The sequence below is a fragment of the Microtus oregoni genome, unplaced genomic scaffold (genome assembly GCF_018167655.1).
Source record: "Microtus oregoni isolate MIOR12 unplaced genomic scaffold, Mior012 000007F_ref0000211, whole genome shotgun sequence".
Classification (NCBI taxonomy): Eukaryota; Metazoa; Chordata; class Mammalia; order Rodentia; family Cricetidae; genus Microtus; species Microtus oregoni.
Window position 1 is genome coordinate 32,008,991 of NW_024543066.1, and position 23,222 is coordinate 32,032,212.

A 23,222-nucleotide genomic window follows, 5' to 3' on the forward strand; every position below is an offset into this window, starting at 1 on the left:
CTAGAACTTTCTAAAATTTTCTCTCTTTTCTTAATATGAGGCTTACTCAAGTAAAATGAAGGGTAATGAATCATGTTTTCAAATGATAACTTCTAATTTTTTTTAGTTATGTAGAAAAATAAATGTAATCATCTTCCTTTTTTTTATTCCTTTTAGGGATTAGATGGAAATCCTGGTGCACCTGGCCCACGTGGGCCAAAGGTATACAGATTTCATAGCTAATTTTAAAAAGAATTAATAATTAAGAAAATGTAACTGGAAATGCAAATGTCTGGAACCTCATCCTAACAGGAGCACTTGCTCTCACAGGGGGAAAGAGGACTACCAGGTATCCATGGCTCCCCTGGGGACACAGGCCCACCAGGGGTAGGAATCCCTGGCAGGACGGTAAGTAATATTCAGTCAAGTTATTGCACCCCAGTTGGTTACATTTTTGTCTCCAGTCTTCTTCATTGCAGTGCTCAAAGTCTTACATAAAGCAGTCAGAAGAGAGAAAAAATAGAAGAGATATGAACAGGAAAGGACAGAATCAAATTGTTGCGGTTCAGACACTACTTCACCCTACACTGCCTTTAAAGGCCCTGAAGACACTGCCAGAAAACTCTAAGAGTGGTAAAGCATTTTCAGCAATGTAGCAGAGTGCAAACTAATCATTAAAAAGTAGTACCTTCTCTATATAGCATTGAAGAAACTTAACAAGAAATATCAGGGGGAAAATTCTCGCTCAATTAGCCAGGCATGGAAGGGGCGCTACCTAAAAATAAGCCTGACTAGAGAGAGCAGAAACATGTTCAATGAAAACTTGAAGGCACTGAAGAAGATACTAGGAGTTGGCAACATCACTTATGCTCACAAATGGACCGAACTAGTGCCATGAGAATATCTATATTACCAAAAGTCACCCATACACTCAACATATCTTTGTCAAAATTCCAATGATGTTCTTCACAGAACTGGAAAAAGCAATGCTAAAATGTATATAGAAGCCCAAAGACCCTGAACAGCAAAAGCAATCCTAATCAGAAGGAGAAATTCTAGAAATACAATACCTGATCTCAACATGCACTATAGAGCCATACTGCCAACACGACATGGTTCTGACACGTGAACAGATATGTAGACCAAGGGAGGAGAATGACAGACCCAGAAATAAATCCACACTGCCGCAGCCATTTAGTTTTTGAGAAAAGTATCAAAAAGATTCATTGGAATACAACAATAGCCTCTTCAACAAATGGTGCAGGGAAAAACAGATCATCAGATATACAAGAAAATAGACCCATATCATACACCATGAAGAAAAAAAATCAGTCAAAATAAATCAAAGACTTTAATATAAAAACAGAAACTATAGGGGAAATATGAGGAAAAACTCCTCGAAATACAGGTCTATGCAGAAACCATTCTTGAAATGAAATCCAGCAGCATAGAAAGCTAAAAACTGGCAATTGGGAAACTGTGAAGCTAAGAAGTTTCTGCTCCGCAAAGGAAGCAACCACCGGACAGGAGAGGACTGTAAAGATGGCATCTCTGTGCTAATATCTGGAATCTATAAAAACTACAAGAACTAAAGGCAGAAAGAAAGAAAGAAAGAAAGAAAGAAAGAAAGAAAAAAAGAAAGAAAGAAAGCCCGGCGGTGGTGGCGCACGCCTTTAATCCCAGCACTCGGGAGGCAGAGGCAGGCGGATCTCTGTGAGTTTGAGACCAGCCTGGTCTACAGAGCTAGTTCCAGGACAGGCTCCAAAGCCACAGAGAAACCCTGTCTCGAAAAACCAAAAAAAGAAAGAAAGAAAGAAATTCCTCTATCAATAATGGATTAATGAACTAAATAGCTCTTAAAAGAAAAAGCACAATAGCCAATCAATAACTTTTAAAGTGTTTAACGTCCTTATCCATCAAGGAAATAAAAGTTAAAGCTACTTTGGGTACTGGAGAGATGACTCATCAGTTCAGGTCTTGAATATGTGAGCTTTCCAAGGAAGCAAGTTCTTCTGTCAGCACCCACATCAGGCAACCCACAACATCCTGTAACTCCAGTTCCAGGGCTTCCAACACCAAGACTCCCGTGTACACAAGTATATCACACACACACACACACACACACACACACACACACATACACACACACACACACCTCACCCCAGTCAGAAAAAGCTATCATCGCCTGAGTATTTCTCAGAGACAAATACTCTGAGAAAAGTGTAGCTCTCATGCACAACTGGTGTGTATATAAACTACTTCAACATCTACAGAAATCACTAGGAGGTCTCCTAAACACTAAAACGAGAACAACCACATGGCCCAGCTATCCTGCTCTGCGAACATACCAGAAGCCTTCTAGCTCAGCCTACCCCAAAGAGACTGCACATTGATATTTATTTCTTCACTCTTCACAATAGCAAAGGGATGGAACCAGCCCAGGGGCTTTCTTGACAGATGAAGAAAACGTCATGTGTATACACCAAGAGTTTTATTCATCCCCATAAAGGAAAAGGAAATCATGACATTTGCAGAAAATGGATTCAACTGGAAATCATTCTATTATGTGAAATAAGCCAGACTCAGAAAGACAAATAGTACATGTGTAAGTGTGTGTGTGTGTGTGTGTGTGTGTGTGTGTGTGTGTATGTGTGTGTAAGTCACATAAGTAGAAATGGAAGCAGGGGAGGGAAAGAAAAGAGAGAGTAATGAAATACATCTGAGAGGGAAGCAGAAGGCATGTCTTATGGTGAGAATGGAGACCACCAGGAAGAAAACAGGCCAGGAGGGGGCAATGGTGGAGGGATACCCATTGGAGCAATGTGTGTGTGAAAATGCCAGAATGGAAACCATTGATTTACACACTACTTTAACAGTTGATAAAACATTATGTCAATAACTCTTTAAACAGGTAACAAGATTATAGGAAAAAATACCACAATAAAAAAGCAACAAAAAGGCTTAGATAATAACGATGCTATGAATAGTTTTAAATAAAATAAAGAACCCAGCAAATGCTGATACCAACTGCTTTAAAGGAAAAAAAAGATTTTAAAGATGGGGTGTCACTACATAGGGATAACTGGCTAATCTCACTGCCTAAGACTGCCTGCCCTGGAGCACACAGAAGTCGGCCTGCCTCTGTCTCCCAAGTGCTAAAACTGAAGTCATGTGCACCAGAAATTCAATGACCCAAAGATATACATAGCCAGAATGAATGTCATTGGGTTCTTGGCTAACTTCAGCCTCACTTGAGTTATTCCAAACCTCAGCATTCCAGAAGTAGAAAATAACTCCAGGTGCTGTTAGTTAGCCATTGACGCCCACCACTGAATACTGGGCCCTGCTTTTTCTAAAGAGGAAAACGAGAACCCGCATGTGTTCGTACCAGGTTCTACGTTTACATGTTCTAGCTGTTAGCTTGGTGCTTTTGTGGTACTCCTAACTGTGGAAGAGTCTCTGACTCTCTTGCTTGTTCTTGGGACTCTTTTCCTCCTGCTGGGTCACCTTGTCCAGCCCGGACATGAGGGATTTTACCTTGTCTTATTGCATCTTGTGCTGCTGTGTTTGGTTGTTGTGTCTTGGAGGCCGTCTCTTTTCTGCAGAAGAAACCTAGGTAGGGCAGGTCTGAGGGAGAGAAGAAAGGAGAGGGAGTTGGAAGGAGTGGAGGGAGAGGAAACTGTGCTTGGAATTGTATTGTATGCGAGAAGAATCTACTTTCAAAAAAATAATAAGCAAATGAAGAAGAGAAAACTGAGTCAACAAAGAAAAAGGAGGCTCAGGTTCCTGAGCCCCATGGGCAATTGGTTTCTGACCTGACAGGATATGAACACATTGCTTGCACACTTCTGAGTGTGCAGCAGCAGAGTGGAATAAAAAAAAATCCAAGTAAGTGAGCAAAGTCTTGTGCATCCAGCCTTGAATATCTGGTTCTCTAACTACGGCTTGAGGTCATGGTGAGCCCACCAGAAACTGTGTGCAAGACTTACAGAGTTTTCAGATTGTGCAAGTGCCAAACCTCATTTTTCTGCTAAGTAAAGGATGGGGCATTTATGAATATCCCTGGTAGAAGTTAGATAATTCTCTCTCTTTTTACCCAGGGCTTCCAAGGACCCGCCGGAGAGCCAGGTATTCAGGTAAGTGACTTCACTAAACTACGCACAAAAGAAGTTCAGTTTTCTTGATTGCCGGAAACTGCTCAAAAGACAATCCTAGTAACATTGTTTTCTTCATTTTTCTAGGGTCCTCGAGGTCTGCCTGGATTGCCAGGAACTCCAGGGACCCCAGGGAATGATGTAAGGACCTTTCCCCAGCTCCCACCCGTGTCTGTTTTAATCAGCTGTAACTTGCAGAGGTTTGAATGAGCGACTTCTGTTTTTAGGGACCTCCAGGGAGAGACGGGAAGCCAGGCCTTCCAGGCCCCCCAGGTGACCCGGTATGTAGGCAGGCAAAGCCTGATTTATGTATCTTTAATGCACCCAGAAGCCAAACAGCCAACCAAGCAAATTTTGCTGTCCAAACTAATTGCCATGCTCCGTGACTACTTGGTGATTTTGTTTATCCCCATTATTTTGTAGAGGGGGGAAAATTCAAGCTGGGTCAGCATTATTGTGCGTGTGTGATGAATTCTTATTTCCTAAGGGTATAATTCAGCTGTACAATTTTGCCCCAGGCTGAGCCTTAGCATTTAAAGTCTTTGTTCCATGGAAAATTGAGATAAAACAGATAGCCACAATTTCTAGTCTTTCTAATGCTGGGTGAGTAAATGAATTTCATTTTTCTAAATGAAAGTTTGCAGGTAAGTTACCTCCAGTGTGGTACCTAGCCATTGATTGAGTGCCTCTGAACAGATGCAATGATTAAATTATGAAAATTGGATTGAAAATCTCAGAAAAACGCATTTCGATGCTAACCGTGTGTTACATAGCTTTATTTCATGTTAAGCCTTGCTATGAGTGACAGTAAGTCCCTTTCAATAGCCCCAGCTCTAACACTTACAGTTTTGAGAGGCCACATGGCACACAGCATTATATTGTCCATTGAGTTTGTATAATAAAATCCAAACCTGGCCCCTCACTGCGTCTTCTCAGAATCTCTCCCCTCCCACACTGCTTGTGCCTTTGAGCCCTTAGGAGCCGCATGCGGCAGCATTATCTGGCTTTCTTTACTTCCAACGCTGAATCGTGTGCCCCTCATCTCACATCCTGTCAGCTGTCACTCGGGCTTATACAGTGTTCCTCTGAGAGGACATTTGAAGACCCGTGGCCCAACCACAGCCCACACGCCCCAGGTGTCTGTCTTGTCCCTACTTAAGTACCATTAGAATTTCTGTAAGAGCTAATTTTAAGGCAGACTCCCCATGCAATCTTCCTATTTCTCAGAAGCCTGATAATATGCTTGATGAGTGATTTCCTTTTACCCAATGATTAAATAAAACATTATATTACTTAAAACCAACAGCACAGGGAAAACATAAAGGTTCCCTTGTCATGAATCTCTAACATACAGGTTTATGATCAAAGCAAGGATACATGTAAGCTCGCATGATCTTGCTGACGGAACAGTGACTGTTCTCACATTCTGGTTCTAGCCGTACTATGTGTAAGTTTCATGCCCTGAAACATAAAGCTAAGCCAGTGAGCCTGCTGGTTAGGGTCACCATCTCCAAAACAATTGGCATGGCACTTGAGGAACACACAACACATATCAACTTCTATGTTCATGTCGTATTATGTTCATGTATATGCGAATAGCCACGGATTTGAGTTTCTCTCTCTTAACTACAGATTGCACTTCCTCTCTTGGGAGACATTGGCGCCTTGCTGAAGGTATTCTTTTGGTATAAAAGGAATTAGATGTCGGTGTGTGGAAAAGGTTAAAAAGGAACTTTCTACCAAAGATAGAACAATTAACTGCTCATCCGAAACAGTTCAAATTCTGCTAGAAAACATTTAAGACATAAGAGCATGCATGTCTTATTACAGCGTATAGCATTTATACCAATCTTCCCATTGCCTTCTTTCTGGGTCCATTTATCCACACTGTGGATACGGAGATGGAGGAAGGCAGTACTGAGATGACATACAGGAAGGGGTGACATCGTTGATACCTTAAAGTAGATCCTGCCTCCTCTCAAGTACTAGCTTTCTCTTCCTTTCTCCAACCCCCTCTGGCTCACTGCCCTGAAGCCTGTCTGCCACTCTGTCAGTTCTGGGCAGTCTCAAGAAGAAAGCCAATGCCACTCACTTACAGATTGAGTTTTTATATCATGGAATTTTACAAAATGAGCTATAAAATTCCAACGCCAACAATCGCCCTAACAATCTGTTACCCTGTTAAACAAAAATTATCTCTACTGATTATCCATCCCATAAAGTACCTCAGGCGAGACATGATGGCACACACCTGCAATTCGAGGCTTTAAGAGCCTGAAACAGGAGTACAAGTTTCAGACCAGCTCTTAACTATGCAGACACACACACAAAGGCATGCACGCACACACGTACTCACACACACACACTCACACACACGCGTACACACACACGCATGCACACACACACGCGTACACACACGCATGCACACACACGCACGTACACACACGCACGCACACACACTCACACACTCATGCATGCACACACACACGCATACACACACACTCACACGCACGCGTACACACACACTCACACGCACGTGTACACACACTCACACGCACGCGTACACACACACGCACGCACACACATGCATTCACACACACTCACACATGCATACACACACATGCAAACACTCATGTGCACTCACTATGGCTACCATTTTTCTTAAATACTTTGCTATGTTTTATCAGTAAGACTGGGGGTCTGGCAGTGGGTAAGACTATGTTTATGTAGTCTCCATGCTGTCTAGTAAGAGCTGGTGATCCCAAATGAAAATGTAGCCCTTCATTTCACTCTGAGATTTCCTGTCTTCGGATGAAGAGAAAGTGTTAAACTGTTAAGTGTACACCACTCACACTTAACAGGTGATTTCCCTTATACAACTGGTGTTTATTCTCATGATTTGCCAAATGGCATACATGTAAACATGAAGAGTTATAGCATTGAGCCAATCAAAAGACATAGTCTAGTCTCAAGAACAGATAGGTAAATATATGTAAATATAAATATTAATATAAAAACTTCTGGCCAGGAGGTGGTGGTGCATGCCTTTAATCCCAGTGCTCTGGAGGCAGAGGCAGGCAGATCTCTGTGAGTTCAAGGCCAGCCTGGTCTACGAGAGCTAGTTCCAGGACAGGCTCTAAAACTACAGAGAAACCATGTCTCAAAAATACGAAAAAGAAAAAAGAAAAGAAAACTTCTGGAGGGGTTATTAGGAACTCAAGGAAAGCAGCATTTTCTTATAATACGGAATATTTGTGAGGGTTTCAAGGAGCTCTCATATTGAATTATAATTATGTGTCAGTCAGTGCAACCTTACTAATTTCTTTCCCATTTAGTCTTTACCAAAATGTTATGAGCTCAGGCTGGAGGACCATTCTCATTCATTGAAGATACTTGAAACCCCAAGTAGCTGTGTGATTTGCCCAGATACACAGCGATTAAGTGTGATACTGATACAGGCAAGCACGTCCTCGGATATTAGGCCCCAGATTCTTTCTAACAGCTATAATGTTAGAAAAGACAAGATTGTAGGAATTAGATGCTGGAATCCTTGAAGGATGAAAAATTTGTATACTTAAGCAGAATTAAATGTTCTGATAGAGTGTGGGATGCCTCACAGAACAGACAGCAGACTGAGTGGACTCTTTCAAGAGGAGAACCAGACCCTCAGGGGTCTTGTGGATGTGAGGAGCTGACAGTCTTGCCCAGGCAGCCTCCTCTGACACATCCCAGAATCATCTCAGTGAGGTTCTGAGTCACAAAAGAGGGGACAGGTGAGATGCAGAGAGGAAATCTTGGCAGCTGATCCCAACGACCTTTATTCAACAGAAGAAAGAGGGGAAGCAAGTAGCCCCCACCCAAACCCCAAATTCCAGAATTTGATTTAGTGACTGACCTGTGGACGCAATCTAATAACATAATGTTAAATCCTGACCCTGGAACCCAGCACACTGACTCAAGCTCCAGGCCTGAGCCTTTTACAAGCTGTCAGCTGCTTTCTGCTTTTTAAGATGCCTTCGGTTGGAGCATTGAGAGCGCCTGGCCTGATGCTAACCCCGAACCATCCCTCCCAGCTTTTCTGGGTTAATCTGTGTGGCAGGTCTCTTAGAAGCAGATTGAGCACTGACTAGTGATGAATGCATCTTAATCATTTCTATAAAATAATATTGAGTCATTTTTCAGAAACCTTTATTAAAAATCAGTTTCCCTTGCTTTATCTAACTGAAGAAAATGAGACTGTTATCAAATAAATCTAAGATGTTTCTGTTGCGTTAAAACAATTATCGGTTTTTATCATTTTTTAATGTTTTTCCTATTTTACTAAATATGAATTCCACTAAAATCATCAGTGGAATCATCTAACTGAAAATGTTTCTGAAATCAGTATCTGGAGGTTTTGCTCTATATTGTGTGTGTGTATATATATATACACACACACACACACACACACACACAAACTTTATCAGATTGTGTTCTCAAATTATATTCCCCACCCCTACTATTTGTTTGGGATTTTCCATTGAAATGGCAGCAGAGGTGTGTGTGTGTGTGTGTGTGTGTGTGTGTGTGTGTGTTTTAATTAAAAGTTCACCACTATTGTAAATGAAGATTACAGATTAGGCTTGTTCAGTATTTACCCCCAAAAAGCCATCTTTCAGATTGGACAGTCTCTGAGGGTAGAGCGGCCTCACAATTGCTCGTTTGACAAGGGTGCAAATAGATCAAACCTCAGCTTCATACACAGGTTTTAGGAACCGCTCAGTGAAACTGTCTTTATGCTCACTAGAACTTCTGTGGCAACTGTCCAGCCAGTGTTCCCGGGCTGAAGAGCAACAAAGGGGATGAAGGAGGTACTGGGGAACCTGGAAGATACGATTCAGCAGCCAGGAAGGTGAGAGGTTGCTGGCATGCCTGTGAGTCCTGCAGCACACCTACTGGGTGTCCTCCCGCAGGTCTGACTCCTCTGTCTTCCAGGGGGATGCAGGACCACGGGGTCCTCCAGGAGTCCCAGGCAGAGAGGGGCCAAAGGTAAGAAAGTCTTCTGTGAGATTCTAACTAAATGAAACATGGAGAATCCCATTTTTAAAATACCCTACTCCTATGAAACTTACCTTGCTAACACGGGGCAAAGGGCATGTCCAGATGATGCTATCAGTTTATCCCATGGCCCTGTGCAAAGGACACACCCCATGTGCTCTGATGGGTGATGTTTTTCCCATTGTTACAAATAATACTGCAATGGTCCAGTGCTAACTGAAGTTGCTGTCTTTCTAGGGAAGCAAAGGAGAGCGGGGCTACCCTGGAGTGCATGGGGAGAAAGGCGATGAGGTAAGAGACTCTCCGATAAAACACTCAGCTACTGCTTCTCTCTATTTGATTCCACAAAGGAAAGACACTGAGTTTTCACTAATGCGTGTTCAATATCGAGGCCATTGAAAACCAAGAACAGTTAGATGTTTCAAAGTGACACATGTTTGGTAATTACAGATGCACATTTATCTCCAGTGGTCTAGATGTGGAGCCACAAAATAAGGCTAATAATTGATATAAAAGTTATGGGAGTTTTGTTTTTAGGTAGCAGGTAGTGATCCGAGTCCTTACAAGAAAAGAAAGAAGAGTGAAACTCCCAAAAACAAACCTCAGGATAGCCAAGAGATGGAAAGGGTAAATGAAAAAGCATAGACCCGAGGGCCCAGCCAGGGAAGACCCCTGTGCCCTGACTGAACTTTAACAACGTTGGTTTCTCCATGGCTCTGCTCAGCTTGGGAGAAATAAGCTGTGGTAGGCGTCTATGCATACTGGTTGAGGTCAGCAGCTCACCCACCCCAGGACCGAGCACTCAACTCAAACGTGCTTTCGAGATAATGGTGTAAATTCCCGACTGTAAACCACAGTGATGCTTAGGATATCCTTCTTGTCCTGCGTAATTCACATTAACTCTTAGAAAAACCAATTAGAATGATGAATTGCTGTTAGTTTAAACAGTTTTGGTGCTAATCTCTCCTAATGAAAGTAAGAAAGCCATCTGGCATATATTAACCTTGATGGTAGTGTGGGAAATTATGACACTATAAAGTCCATCTATTTTCCTGCTTAGAACTGTATTCACATTACAAGTTATCATCATTTATTATTGTTTTTTATTGATATTCATTGTGTTCTAGAAACCTTTAAGATCGGCCTGGGATTGTTTTCCAAGTTAAAAAAATTAAAGAATAAGAAATATGGCATTTATTTTCATTTCTAAATGAAACATTAAAGGCATTTGTGTTTTGAAAACAAGTAAGAATTGATGAGCTTTTGCTTCCTGGAGTTGCACAGGTTTTGGTGAAGCAAAGCGCAGTAATGGGCTTTAGCAGGCAGGCAGGTTAACTGCCTAGATCCCAGAGCTGGGCTGTAGAGGCAATTCAGACAGTAATAAAAAAAAAGATTGAGAAATGATTGCAATTTGGGCTTTTTATAAGTGACTCTGTTAAATTCACTAGACATTAAATTTTATTGATTCTGTAGGTATTTCACTGTCTTGGTGAGCTGAACCCATGGTTTATAGTCCTCGATATTTTAGTGTGGTCTTTCTTAGGTACACTCTGTGCACTCTTTGACATGGATCACACGAAATCTGCAGAGGACCCATGGAGTTCAGAAGGCTCTTTTCCCTTGTTCTCTACATCATAGCATGAATAAACCTGGCCCAACATACTGACTTAGTCTGGTCTTTTGAAAGGAACAAAGCAACATTACTTTGATCTTTCACATAGCTCAACAACAGTAAACATAATTGCATTATCTGCTTGGACTCAAAGAATACCTTTGTTACAGAGCTCGTTGATTCATTTAAGTGAATAAAATGTTGACCAACTGGCCAACAGGCTATTCTCTCTTAACAGATTGCATTCTATCTAACGTTACAAAACCACAGACATCTATTCCTCATTCTGTGGAAAAGGTACAGGGGTAGAGCATATCTTTCAGAGCTTTGATTTTATAATGATCAATAATTTATTAAGTTAGAGGGATCACTCACTTGTCAATCCTCGAAAGTGTTGGAAGCCAGGTTCTCCACCTATGTTTCTGACTCAGCACCAAGTTGCAAAGGCGCAAACAGAACACAGATCCTGCCCTAATGAGCCTCAGAAAATTCTTTTTTGGACTTATGTACTCATATAATAGTTTATGATAATGAATGACAAACAAGACATGAAAATATCATTCATTGCGAAGTATACAAATGATGGCTGGATACCTATGCAATAGATTTTAATGGTACTTGAATCTGGCAATACGTAATTAACTTGGCTGTCTTCATCTTGAATGTCTGTCTTCTTTAGTGGCTGTCTGGCCTGACAAAACCATCTCATTGCCCTTTGGGCCGCCATAGGAACTTTCCACTCTTATTACAAATTTCATGTGGCTGAGAGAAAGACTGCTGAGAATGATGGTTTTTACTTATGCAGTGGGGTTTATTTTAAAGTTTAATGTGGCCATCAAAGGTTAATGAGTCCCATGCTTATAAATTAGACAGCCTAAAACCTCACTCAGCATCTCTAGACAAACTCAAAGTTGAGACGTAAAGTAGCAGAGAGAGGAAGAAATATGCACATGCGTACCTGAAACAGGTGTGTATAGAAAAACATGGAAACATAGATGTTCCAAGATAAACTTAACGATACACGTGCCTAAATTTCGGTCATTGAAATTCCCCATAGAAATTTTTCCTTTCTACTTATAAAATTAGAAATCTGTTTATAATTAGACCATGAAGTTAATACTAGGAAAATGAAAAGAGTCAGTCTATCATTCTGATGGGAATGGTCCACACATGCACAGGCATGTGTACACACAGACAGACAGCCAATGGGACTGGTAGAGTCTTGAAGGAAAAATGACTATGTTCTTTAACACAAATATAGAGGAGATTTTTCCCTAAGACTTAGTATGTGAGCCATTTCTGCACACTCAAAGAGAGTCTTTTAGTATTTCTTCAGATCATTTCTGTCTGAGTTACTATTGCTGTGCTGTGAAGAGACACCATGACCAAGGTTACTTAGAAAATAATATAGTTGGGGGTTTGCTTTACTTGCTCTTTCAAAGAGTTAGTTCATAATCATCAGGGTGGGGAACGTAGCAGAAGGCAGGCGGGCATCGTGCTGGGGCAGTAGCTGAGAGCTTACCTGTTATCCACAAGCACAAGGCAGAGAGAGAGAGAAACCCAGCCTGGAATGGACTTTGGGTACCTCAAAGCCCACTCCCAGTGACTTACCTCCTCCTAATCCTTCCCAGACAGGCCAACCCTCCTAATCCTTCCCAAACAGTTCCACCACCACCCCTAATAGGGACCTAACATTCAAATATACGAGCCCACAGAAGCCATCCTCATTCAAACCACCACGGCACCTCATGAATAAAGCTGAAATAACTTGTGATCCTATTTAGAATTGGAAGAGCTGAGCTTGTTCTCCCTATGGGTTCAAAGAACCTCTATCCAATTCAGTCTTGCTGATGTTTCATAAAAGATGCAATCACTCTCCCACAGCTATGTCACCTGGTCTCTATAATAAGTATAAAAATAATCATTTAAGAACAGTAGACAGAGGAGTCCTATTTTAACAAATAATATTAAAGCAGTTAAAAAGAATATTTTATTTGATAAAGGGGATTAAATCTTGAAAGAATGGGACCATTCTATACATAACTTGGGTCTGGCTTTGGTTTGGTTGGATGGTTGGTTGGTTGGTTGGTTGGTTGGTTGGTTGGTTGGTTGGTATTTTACACTGCCGGGAACCAAAGCCTGAGTTTCATGACTGATAGGCAAGTGCTAGACCACTGAGCTACAACCCAGCCCTTCAGTATAGAACTTGACGCATTTCATGCTAATCTGAAACAACAAAAGGGCGATTAATTTATCTTCTTTGATTAAAAAGTGATCTAAACCTCTTACAGAAAAATTGGCAAAGACACAAAACTGTAGAAACCTAAATTTTCCATCTGTTCCCACAACACGTTGAGGTGGTCATTGGAGTATTAAGGATGGCCCACACTCCAAACTCCAGGAAACCTCTGAAAAATCTGGAAAACTCACTCAGGCTGACAGTGAATCCAACTAACGGCAAAGTCTGACACAAACTCACACAGGTCTGGTCTGTCTTCTGGTCCTATCAGAACATCACACTCCTCTACAGAAGAATTCATGTGTTCATGTGCTGTTAGAAACGCTTCTGCAGACACTGGTGGGATCTCACCACATCACTCTTAACAGATGCAGTTCCCTGTGCTAAAGAAAGAAAAAATCTGAAAATCCAGAATTTTCAAATAAACTTGGTCACAAATTTCCAAAACTAAAAAATGATCTATTTGGGTTGATAAAATAAAAAAAATCACACATTTTAGAAATGAATTGCTAGCTGTTTACAAATTTAGCCTCTGCTATATACATTTGTGACATCTATTTTCCATGCCATCCACTGGTTTTTCTAGACAGTAATTTAGTAATTGTGAAACTTTCCATATTATGGGTTTTACGGGATGTATTCAGCTAATATCCTGTAGTGAACACCTGATAAAGAAATAAAATTACCTTACGAATTCTTCCCAAATGTAAATAAATGTGCCAGTTTTTCAACCATACCCATTTAATTATTATCTTGGCAATCCAAGGAAGGGGGTGGGAAAAGACATTCACTTTGATGCTTAAGCCATATTTTTTCAGGTAAACTCACAGGTGAGTTTTTTTTTTTCTTATAGTGAACCAAACAGATAAACTAAGTATATTCTAAAGCATTTTTTTTTTTTTACTTTGCCAGTTGCTGGATGAAGCTTTGGTGCAAGCAAATGTTTGCCCACTGGTATTATAGCAACCCAAAGCCTGTATTTGCATGTTTGAGTAGTACACAATTCTCAATAATACTACTGCTGGCTGGTATCATAGAACACCAGAAATGTTCTGTGGATCACCAACAGATTCAATTACCTTTGTTACATATCCTGTGCCATGGCATTTTTAGCTTGCCACACCTACTCTTTGAACCTGGTATTTAGAGACTGGAGAGATGTCTCAGAGCACGTTCTGCTCTCCAGAAAACCCAGGTTCGATTCTCAGCCCCAAAGTGGTGACTTAACAACTATCTGTAACTCCAGTTTTAATGTGCTCTTCTGGCCTCTGCAGACAACAGGCACACATGTGGTACCCAGATATATATGTAAGCAAACACCCATACAGATAATTTTTCATTTTAGTTATTTATAGGTTTACATATCAAGTTTCTCAATTAGTTAAGGCCCATGATTAATTTTCAATAATAAAAATATTTGAATTGCAAAAATGATTTGTTTCCTAGAATAAACTTTATGATAGAAACTGTTTCTTCCAGGGTCTTCAAGGAATCCCTGGCCTCTCAGGAGCTCCTGGCCCAACTGGACCTCCTGTAAGTATTTGATAAGACTATTTTCCTCACAGGTCATACCTGTAGGAATGCTACAAGGTACATTAGTATTCCTGGGGCCTCTCATGCTCTCTGTAGATCAGCCATTGTTTTGCAGCTTCCATCAGCACCTCCAATTTTCCTCTAAGATCAGTTAAGCCACTTAGTGACCTGGAGACCTCCTGTCAAAAGTTTGGCCAAGCCAAAGAGCATCCTCCCACTCCACTGGAAATAAAAGCTTGATACACAGGTGCATCATCTCTTTACTTTCAAATTTTGGTGCTAACCTTGGACAAGAGATTCAGATGCAACGCAAGCTGAGACTTTTCCAAAGAAAAATAACAGGCTAAAGATTATCAGTTTTAATTTGTTTTATTCCTATATGTGAATTTTTAAAAAAAAAAAAACTGTTTTGCTGCCCCCTTGAACACAACAATATGGCCTCTGGGTTATCTTGTTTTCTGGAACAGAATATGTTATATTTTCCAACCTGCCAAACCAAGTCTCTTATTTGGAGTTTATTTCTAAGCAATTCTAAAGTTCAATTGCCGGGTAAAAGACTGGATACACAATCACACTTGAGTTTCAGACCAACAAATAATGTTTGTATAAGTTGGTCCCAAATAATGCATTTTCCTGACTGAATTAACTTCCCTCAGTTGATGTCTTGACTTCTCTGTTTCTTTCTCCTCTTAAAGCTTCTATGCCAGGAAATTATTTTTATCCCTCAAGAGTGTGATCATTCCTTACTGTTTTGAATCATGGGTTTGCCATAATTAAAAGTTTATCATTTATGCTTGCACATATGATATGCAAAGTATGTCAAACAAACTTGCACAGTAAAACTTAAAATTATGGAAGAGAACTGCAAAAGAAACCACAAGAATTACTGCTCATTCTACTCTCAAAGAAGAATTAAACTTATTTTTTTGTTTTCCTTTTTACAATGCAGATCACATAACTTAATGTGCACATTGTTAATTCTGCCCAGTCTTAGAGTATTTAAAATGTTGATCGCTACCAAAATTATGCCTCATTTAGAAAGACATAATGTTATGTAAATTGCCATTTAAACAGCAAGACTAAATTCTTAAGTGTATCAAAAGGTTCCAATTAAGGTCATTAAACGTGTTAGGCCAAGGTGAAAAAACCCACAGACAGAAATTTTACCCTTCCAAAGAGTTATCAGGAGAATACAGGTGCAGTATCAGCTTCAAGAAATATAAACTTGTAGAACTGGTTTAATTAAGATTAAATGACCTTCAACATGGGTAAGTTTTAGCAACCAACTTCCAACATCCTTTGAGCATTGACTTGTTGGTTCTATGACAAACTCAGCTGTCCATTTCACAGGGCTTAACAGGAAGAACTGGACACCCCGGTCCCACTGGAGCCAAAGGTGACAAGGTACAGAGGAAAATGGGGCTTGGGTTATGGGTAAGGTGGAACCATTTGCTCAGAGATCCATGCAATCAAGAACAGCCTACAAGAGCAAATGGTGTCAGAAAGTGGCCACTCGTGAAGTGTGCGTGCAAAGATGCTGGTGTAAAAGTGGGTGTGAGCACAGGCACGTTCCCAGAGGAAAGTAAGATGAGAGAGAACACTGGGGTGAGATTTAGAAAATCCAGAATAAATTGGGAGCATGGAGATTTTGGGGGAGAATTGAAGTGGGGAGGGGAGAGGCAGGGAGGGGAGCGGAGAAAAATGTAGAGCTCAATAAAAATCAACAACAACAAAAGAGAAAATCCAGAAACTGAAGTCTGAGACTAGGCCATGAGTCTCTGTGGAAGAGTGACTGGTCCAAGTCTCCTAAAGAGATCTAGGTCAGCTGGATTGATAATAGCATATCAGAGAGTTCCAGCTGTGCCTGAGTCTTAATCTCTTGGGCTTTTATAACAAAATATTATAAATTGTTCCTAAACAGCGCCTCTCACAGCCTCAGAAGCTGGAAAGTCCCCAGTCAAAGCACTGGTAGCTTTGGCAGCCGCTGGGGCCCATCTTCTTGTTCACAAAGGGCATGTACTAAATGAGTTCTTTTGTAGTTCAACTGTAACTCAGCTCTCTTGGGCTTCTTTATAAGGCCACTGATCCCATTCATGAAAGTTCTTCCCTGTGACCTAACTGTCTCCCAAAGGGTCCATCTAATTCATCACCCTGTGAATTGGATCCATGCTGTAAGTTTTGGGGGAGGAGTGCCCAAAGATTCTGAACAAGCTCTCTGGCTCCAGATGCAGTACCGGCTATAAAGACAATGATCAGTAACCTAAGGTCTTGTGATACAATCTGGAAATGCTGGCCCTAGAAGGCAATAGTGGGAAGTCACTGAAAATGTGCTTCTTGGGGGAAAGAATGTATTGGTTACTCTTGCTGCTACTTCAAAATATCTGAGACAACGTCAAAAGCAGGAAGGGTTTGTTCATAGCATTCATCACGGCAGCGAGGTCATGGTAGGAGGAGATCCTGGGGTCACCCTGCACCTGCAGGCGGAAGCAGAGGAAGGTGAATGCTGGTGCGGTACTCTTGTTCGGTGGGGACTCCAGTCCGTGTGATAATGGTGTCCACATCCACTGTGGGTCTTCCCCTGCTCTGCTAGACATTTCTGGAAATGTCCTCACAGACACACCCGGAGGTGCGTTTCCATGCTGATTCTAAATCTCATCAGCTGGGCAGTGAAGATGAACCACCACAGCTCACAGCTGGCCGTGCGTGCTGTGTTAGGGCGGGAAGACCAACAGCGCAAGAGCACCAGGCTGTCCGGGTGTAGGACTGAAGGTGGCATTACAGTGACAGCCCAGGCATAGACTCACAAATGGTGAAATAGCTAAAACTATTCAGGTTAAGGAACTAAGTGCCAAGGGGCCACATAAGCTAGCTAAGTGTCTCCTGCACCCTTGCCAGGATGCCAGCTCCCTGAGCAATGGAGCATGGTGGCGTCGAGGAGCAAAGTATCCCCCAGGACACTTAAATGAAACAACCTACTTGTTCTGAAGAGCCACAGCACATTCTTATCCTGCTAATATCTCACGAATCTTTCTCTGCTCCACCAGCCTTTTTTTTTTCCCCTCTCTATTTTCTATGAAAATTCTTCTGTCCTAGATTGGCCTTTGAAGTTAATGGGAATTCCACACTGAAGTGAGCTTGAGGGCACCAATGAGAATCTGACTTCTGATTGTGCCAGGAAGGAAGAAAAGACGTGTTCTCAATAGGCACACACTGTTGACTCATGAGCACTATGATGTAATGCTCAAAGGACATTGCCGGCAGTCAGCAGGACGGAGGATGTCCTGGGGAGACAGTGGCCATCGATACAGTGTGCTTACTCAGTGCACACATTCTCAGGCGGTGCATTGCGTGAGAACCATCACAGCTTCTTTAAATTGATAAATATATGATTGGTGATGCTTTGTTATGAGAAAAAGGTGACTGTTGAAATAAAATCGTCTGCCAAATTCTGGAAGAGGACTAGCATCCCTCAAATTTCCTGGACTTCGTGTGTTAGCCCCTCTGGGTACTCTGTCAATTCACCATGTGTTATCTCTGTCCCTGACAACCACAACATAGAAAAGTTTATAAAGGTACCATTCTACAAACAGTGCACAGTTATAGGAACAACTGACGAAGAGCCCAAAGGGGCTCCAACAATTGCTGGCTGTGAGCTGGTAAGGAGTCTGTGCTTTGTAAGAGTCGTTTTCCAAGTCTCAGTTCAAATCACAGACTAGTTACTGTTTTATAGTAAGCGATTATTGTAGTGCCCCTTCGTTTTCAATTTGTGTCTCCTATAGGCAGAAACCTAAGGCTATTTAAATGGTATCAACAAACAAAATGAACAGGCCATTTCTCTTAAGTGATGTCATACCAAAGTCACTTCTGCTCGGTAAGACACGACTCACCTGGTTGTAGAGTTTGATATTAGCCAACAGGTGTGACACGGGTGTGATTTGATACTTTGGCTAAATTTGCTAGAATGCTCTCTCTGGCTCCACAAAGCTGAAGTTGGTGGAGGTGAAGCCACGAGTGAAGGCTGGTGAAGGCACAGTCTCAGAGCCTGCAATCTGTGCACGAACTCTCCCCTTCTTCCCCATGTATACAGAGGAGGAGAGAATCCCCCACTGGACTCAAAGCCCATAGCAGGTCACCTAGCTTGTCTTCCCCCAGTGAAGCTAAGGGTCCTTCCCTAGAGTTCACACAGGTTGGAGAGAGGCATTCACGTTCCTAGAGTAGGGAAAATGTATTTTACTGGGCCAAGGAGCAAGGTAAGCAGAAAAAGACTGCAAGGCAGAGGCAATATTATAGGCCATGGTGATTTTTAGAAGACAGTTCTTCAGACAACCTGGATCACAAATCTCGAGTGGAAATGTCCAAGCCATTCATTTGGTCCTGTATATCTCCTGCAGGGCAGCGAGGGGCCACCTGGGAAACCTGGACCTCCTGGACCCCCTGTGAGTTGTTTAAGATTTACACTTTAATTCTGTGCACTTAAGACTCATAAGGCAGATGGCTTAGATGCTTGAAAGCTATGTCTTCTGAGTTTCCCGTGTGTGTGTGTGTGTGTGTGTGTGTGTGTGTGTGTGTGTGTGTGTGTTGTGTGTGGAGTCAGAATGCATGGCTGTACGCTGGCCTGCCTCTAGACTTCCTACAAAGGATGGAGAATCATTTGACTACCCTCTACCATCTCAGAAAATAAAAGGCCTTTGAAAGGACGTCCTTTCTTTCTCATGCAATTCGGACTTTCAAAGACGCTGTGTGTGTTCACCGGTGGGTGATGTTTGAGACGTGAGGGAATTCTCCTTCTACGGCATGCAGTGAGAAAAATTCACGAGAGCCCTGGACATTTGTCCCCATGGTCTCCACAGACTTGCATTCATTCTTCCAGGGACGCTGTGGCAAGTCTGCCCTCATGTGGGGCCTTGGTCGAATTGCAGCAAGCCTGAGGTCCACAGCCATTATTTCCTCGCATTGCAAATTTAGGAGAGAGAGGTAGTGTCTCGCGGCAGCCTTCTGAAACCTAAAGTGGCTGTTAGGAGCCTGTGTACAGTTGCATGCTTTGCACACAAGCTAGCTGCTCGACTCTCTCTTTTTTTGAACATGTTCTTCATCTGATTCTTTCTTCATAAAGGAGCAAGACAGAAAATTCCTGGTGTTCTGTTCTAAAATAAGCTCCTCTTCTCAATGGAAAAAAAATTATATCAAGAGACCTGTGTTTTTATATCAGGCTTAATAAATCTTCCTCTTGTTTCTGGATTCTTCAAAAATAATTCATTTCTGAGACAGATTGTACATCTTCTCCGGGAAACTTTCTTAGAAGTCTCCTAAGTCTTTTACGTCTTCTCCGGGCATAGCATACTAAAATATAGCCCCTGCTCAGTTATTCCCCAATGAACGAGAGCAGAAGAAGAAACAGGCAGAGCTTTTTCTTCCCTCCCTGCTGTTTTGCAGATGCGTGAGAACCGTGCTTGCTGGGCACACCACCATTATCCCCAAGCGGCATGAAATGATGGCTTCTTCGTTTTTGCTTCTGAGATATTAAAAAAAAATACCAAAAAATGAAAATAAACACTTGGATATTTAATCTAAGACTTTAATGTCCTTTCTAGGTGCTTCCAAACTGAATGTTTCATGTGCATTTTCCCCATGCTAACATGGATGGAAATTTTCAAACTGTACTATGGATTCTCTCTCTCTCTCTCTCTTTTTTTTTTTTCTCCACATTCCCCAGGTATTAGGGATTTTTTTGTAGAAGTGCCGACACGGGATTGTGAGTGAAGCTGTCCTCCAGTTCACCTCAGTTTTCTGTTTGGTTTGAAGATACTGTAGGAAAGCCTCACTTTGCAGTACCAAATCGTTCCCTGTTCACATCTTCATCAGTCTTACTACCCGGCTGCCTGCAGTTCAGCAGGCTGTAAACACGCTAATTGGCGACTCAGAAACTGAATTTTAATGAGCAAATAATATTTTCCCTCCGAATACATTAGTGCCTCGTCTGCAGACTTGAACACTACTCAAACCCAAACGGGAAACATCCAGGTGCTCCAGACGTGGCTCAGGCTCCTTTTTTCCGCTTTCCCATTTTGAGACATTGAGACACGATGATAGCTTGTTTGTTATATTAAATCCACTTTAAGTATAGAATAGAGAAACTTAAGTAAAAAATAATATCAGAAGAATGCCATTTGGTAAAATGACTGAGGTTCAAACGCTCACTTCTGCATCTCCTTTCTTCCCTAAGGGTGTCCCACTCAATGAAGGAAACGGCATGAGCAGTTTGTACAAAATCCAGGTATCGCCATGTCTAGTTACCTGCGATCATTTTCCCCTTGTCGGGTTCTGTATTTTCTTCTTATCTCTTTTTTCTTCCTTTGAAGGGAGGAATGAATGTTCCCAGTTACCCAGGACCCCCGGGACCCCCTGTAAGTACAGATGAATATCTTGAAGTTGCTTTAGCTCGACCACAGTAATGATTGATGGTGGGGGGATCTCTCAAGCTCAGTGAAAACTGAACGCCACAAATGTAACCAAATTTTACAGACATAGTAAATAATAAGTGAAATCAATTTAAATAAAAGAAAAATTTCACAAACCTTTTCTAATGGAAAATATTTAGCAGAGTGCCACTTTTCCATTGCAAAACTCAGTTCTAATCAACGTCTAATCATGCTCACAGAAATAGCAACATATTGCTTCTTTAGAGTTTGTTACTGTGAGTGGTGTGTAAGTATATGCATGGGATATACACACAATGCCTCTAGAAGCCAGAAGAGGATGCTAGATTTCCTGGAGCTAGATCCACCCATCATGGGTGCCGAGCCCTGGACTTAGGTACTCTGGAAGAGAATTATGCACTCTTAACCACTGAGCTGCAATTCCTCTCGTCCCCAAGTCACATTTCTTAATTTTCTTTTTCAAATCCAAACTTCAGCAAAATATGTACCATCCTTACATTTGTTAATGGGCATTTTGAAGAAAAAAAATGCCTCAGATTCTGTAACTGTGTTTTCATTACAATTAAGACATCTCTGTATGTTTTTCTTCTAGGGCCCAAAAGGTGATCCCGGCCCAGTGGTATGTATGCTCTTACCTCTGTGCGGTAGTCTTGGTTAACACTGCAAAGGGTAACCAAGCAAAGGCGGCCTGCCATCTTAGCTGTGTCTCAGTTAAGGTGTCAGAGACAAGCAAGCAGGTGGAGATATGCCAGCTAACGCGTCCTTTGTTTTCAGGATGCATTAGTGCGGATGCTGTCCCTGCCCTTGAGGGACTCTTTACATCAGCAGGTTTTAAAAATCATCCTCTGATATAGGAAGGCACATATAAGGCTCTTGACAAATGGAACCTTCTCTCTAATGGCCTTCTTTTGGTGATTGATTCAGTTTTAAGTAGCACGTGGAAGAGAAATACTTAAGGGAGAGAAATTCCTTAATATGTCTGACATCTCGCCAGCAAGAAAAGGGGAAAGGACTGTTTATTTACTTTGCATGTCTCGGGCAATTATTCTGCAGGGAGTGCAGACTGTCATAAACCTGCTTATTGAGTGGAATATATCCGGAGGTTAACACTCAGCCAAGAAGGAGATTGTGTCCTCAAGCTGCCCAAAGGGTGATAATTGTTCGCAGCATCCCTCTCAGCCGTGGAGCCTCGCGACAAAACTTCTGCCAAATTCAATTAGATTCCCTTTAACCTTTGGCATTTCTTTCCCTGCCATGTCCTTTTCAAGCAAATATTCCATCCTTCATGTTCCATTCGTATAGCCTTTTAGCCTTTGAGGAGAGACCTGAAACTTAAATGTACCTAACACTGAAATAGGCTTTCAAAACACTTTCGGTTGCTCTGAAATAAACAAACAAACAAACAAAAACCAGTCTTTTTTTTATTATAATTGAAGTTGGTAAAGCTGTCTGAATAAACGTTAAACCATAAAAGAGACGAACCATAGAAAATAGCTTTTAATATATAAATATAAATATATTTTCAAAGAGAGATTTACCAAAGAAGTTATCTTTGTTACTGAATATTATTTTTATTAGATGTCTATGTGATTTACCCTAAAATAATTACTTCAAGTCCTAAGTACTATATTCTGAATCCCAAATGTGTTATGTAGACTTTTTTCCGTGATTGGTCATTCTTTCTTTGTTTGTATCTTTGAAAATACTATTCCATGTGTACATCCAGAAACATGGTGTTCAGTTTTGTTTCTATTTTTTCATCGTATTGATAAAAATTCCCCTAGTCTTACTTTCTTACAATCTTGTAGAACAGCACCCCTCTGAGTTATACAGATGAATTCAGACTTCTCACTGACATTTCTGGAACATTCTTTCATGTTCTCACATTAATAATTGTAGGTTAAGGTGAGAACATTTTAAAAACATATTATCCTGGAGAATAAATTACAATTTATTAGTGCTGGAAAGTAGCTGGTCAAAAACTAAGACCTTTTGAGTAAAATTGAAAGAAATTAGGCCCCATGTTTCTTAGCTTCAGCAGGGCAAAGAATAAAAACTAATTGAAGGTTAGTCTGTGTGTTTAGAATATGAACTGGAAATATGGAGTCATGGAATCAAACAATGTGTGAACATTCATACAACGTGAACACACCCCTTGCTATTATCATCATCTCCCACCCACGGTGTGCTGGGTATAGAGAAATAGCGCCCCACAGAACAGGAATAAACAA

At 41.3% G+C, this 23,222-nt stretch overlaps 1 protein-coding gene across 1 annotated transcript in view; it reads left to right on the plus strand.

Moving 5' to 3' along the window:
• The window catches only part of Col19a1 (collagen type XIX alpha 1 chain), a 307,873-nt gene that overhangs the window by 255,369 nt on the left and 29,282 nt on the right, over window positions 1-23,222 (plus strand). The window contains exons 24-38 of the mRNA XM_041655913.1: window positions 157-201; window positions 310-387; window positions 4,080-4,115; window positions 4,221-4,274; window positions 4,361-4,414; window positions 5,766-5,807; window positions 8,920-9,024; window positions 9,108-9,161; window positions 9,408-9,461; window positions 14,501-14,554; window positions 15,905-15,958; window positions 18,946-18,990; window positions 20,778-20,828; window positions 20,914-20,958; window positions 21,584-21,610. Coding sequence (XP_041511847.1) covers window positions 157-201; window positions 310-387; window positions 4,080-4,115; window positions 4,221-4,274; window positions 4,361-4,414; window positions 5,766-5,807; window positions 8,920-9,024; window positions 9,108-9,161; window positions 9,408-9,461; window positions 14,501-14,554; window positions 15,905-15,958; window positions 18,946-18,990; window positions 20,778-20,828; window positions 20,914-20,958; window positions 21,584-21,610 — 798 coding nt within the window. The remainder of the gene's footprint in view (window positions 1-156; window positions 202-309; window positions 388-4,079; window positions 4,116-4,220; window positions 4,275-4,360; window positions 4,415-5,765; window positions 5,808-8,919; window positions 9,025-9,107; window positions 9,162-9,407; window positions 9,462-14,500; window positions 14,555-15,904; window positions 15,959-18,945; window positions 18,991-20,777; window positions 20,829-20,913; window positions 20,959-21,583; window positions 21,611-23,222) is intronic.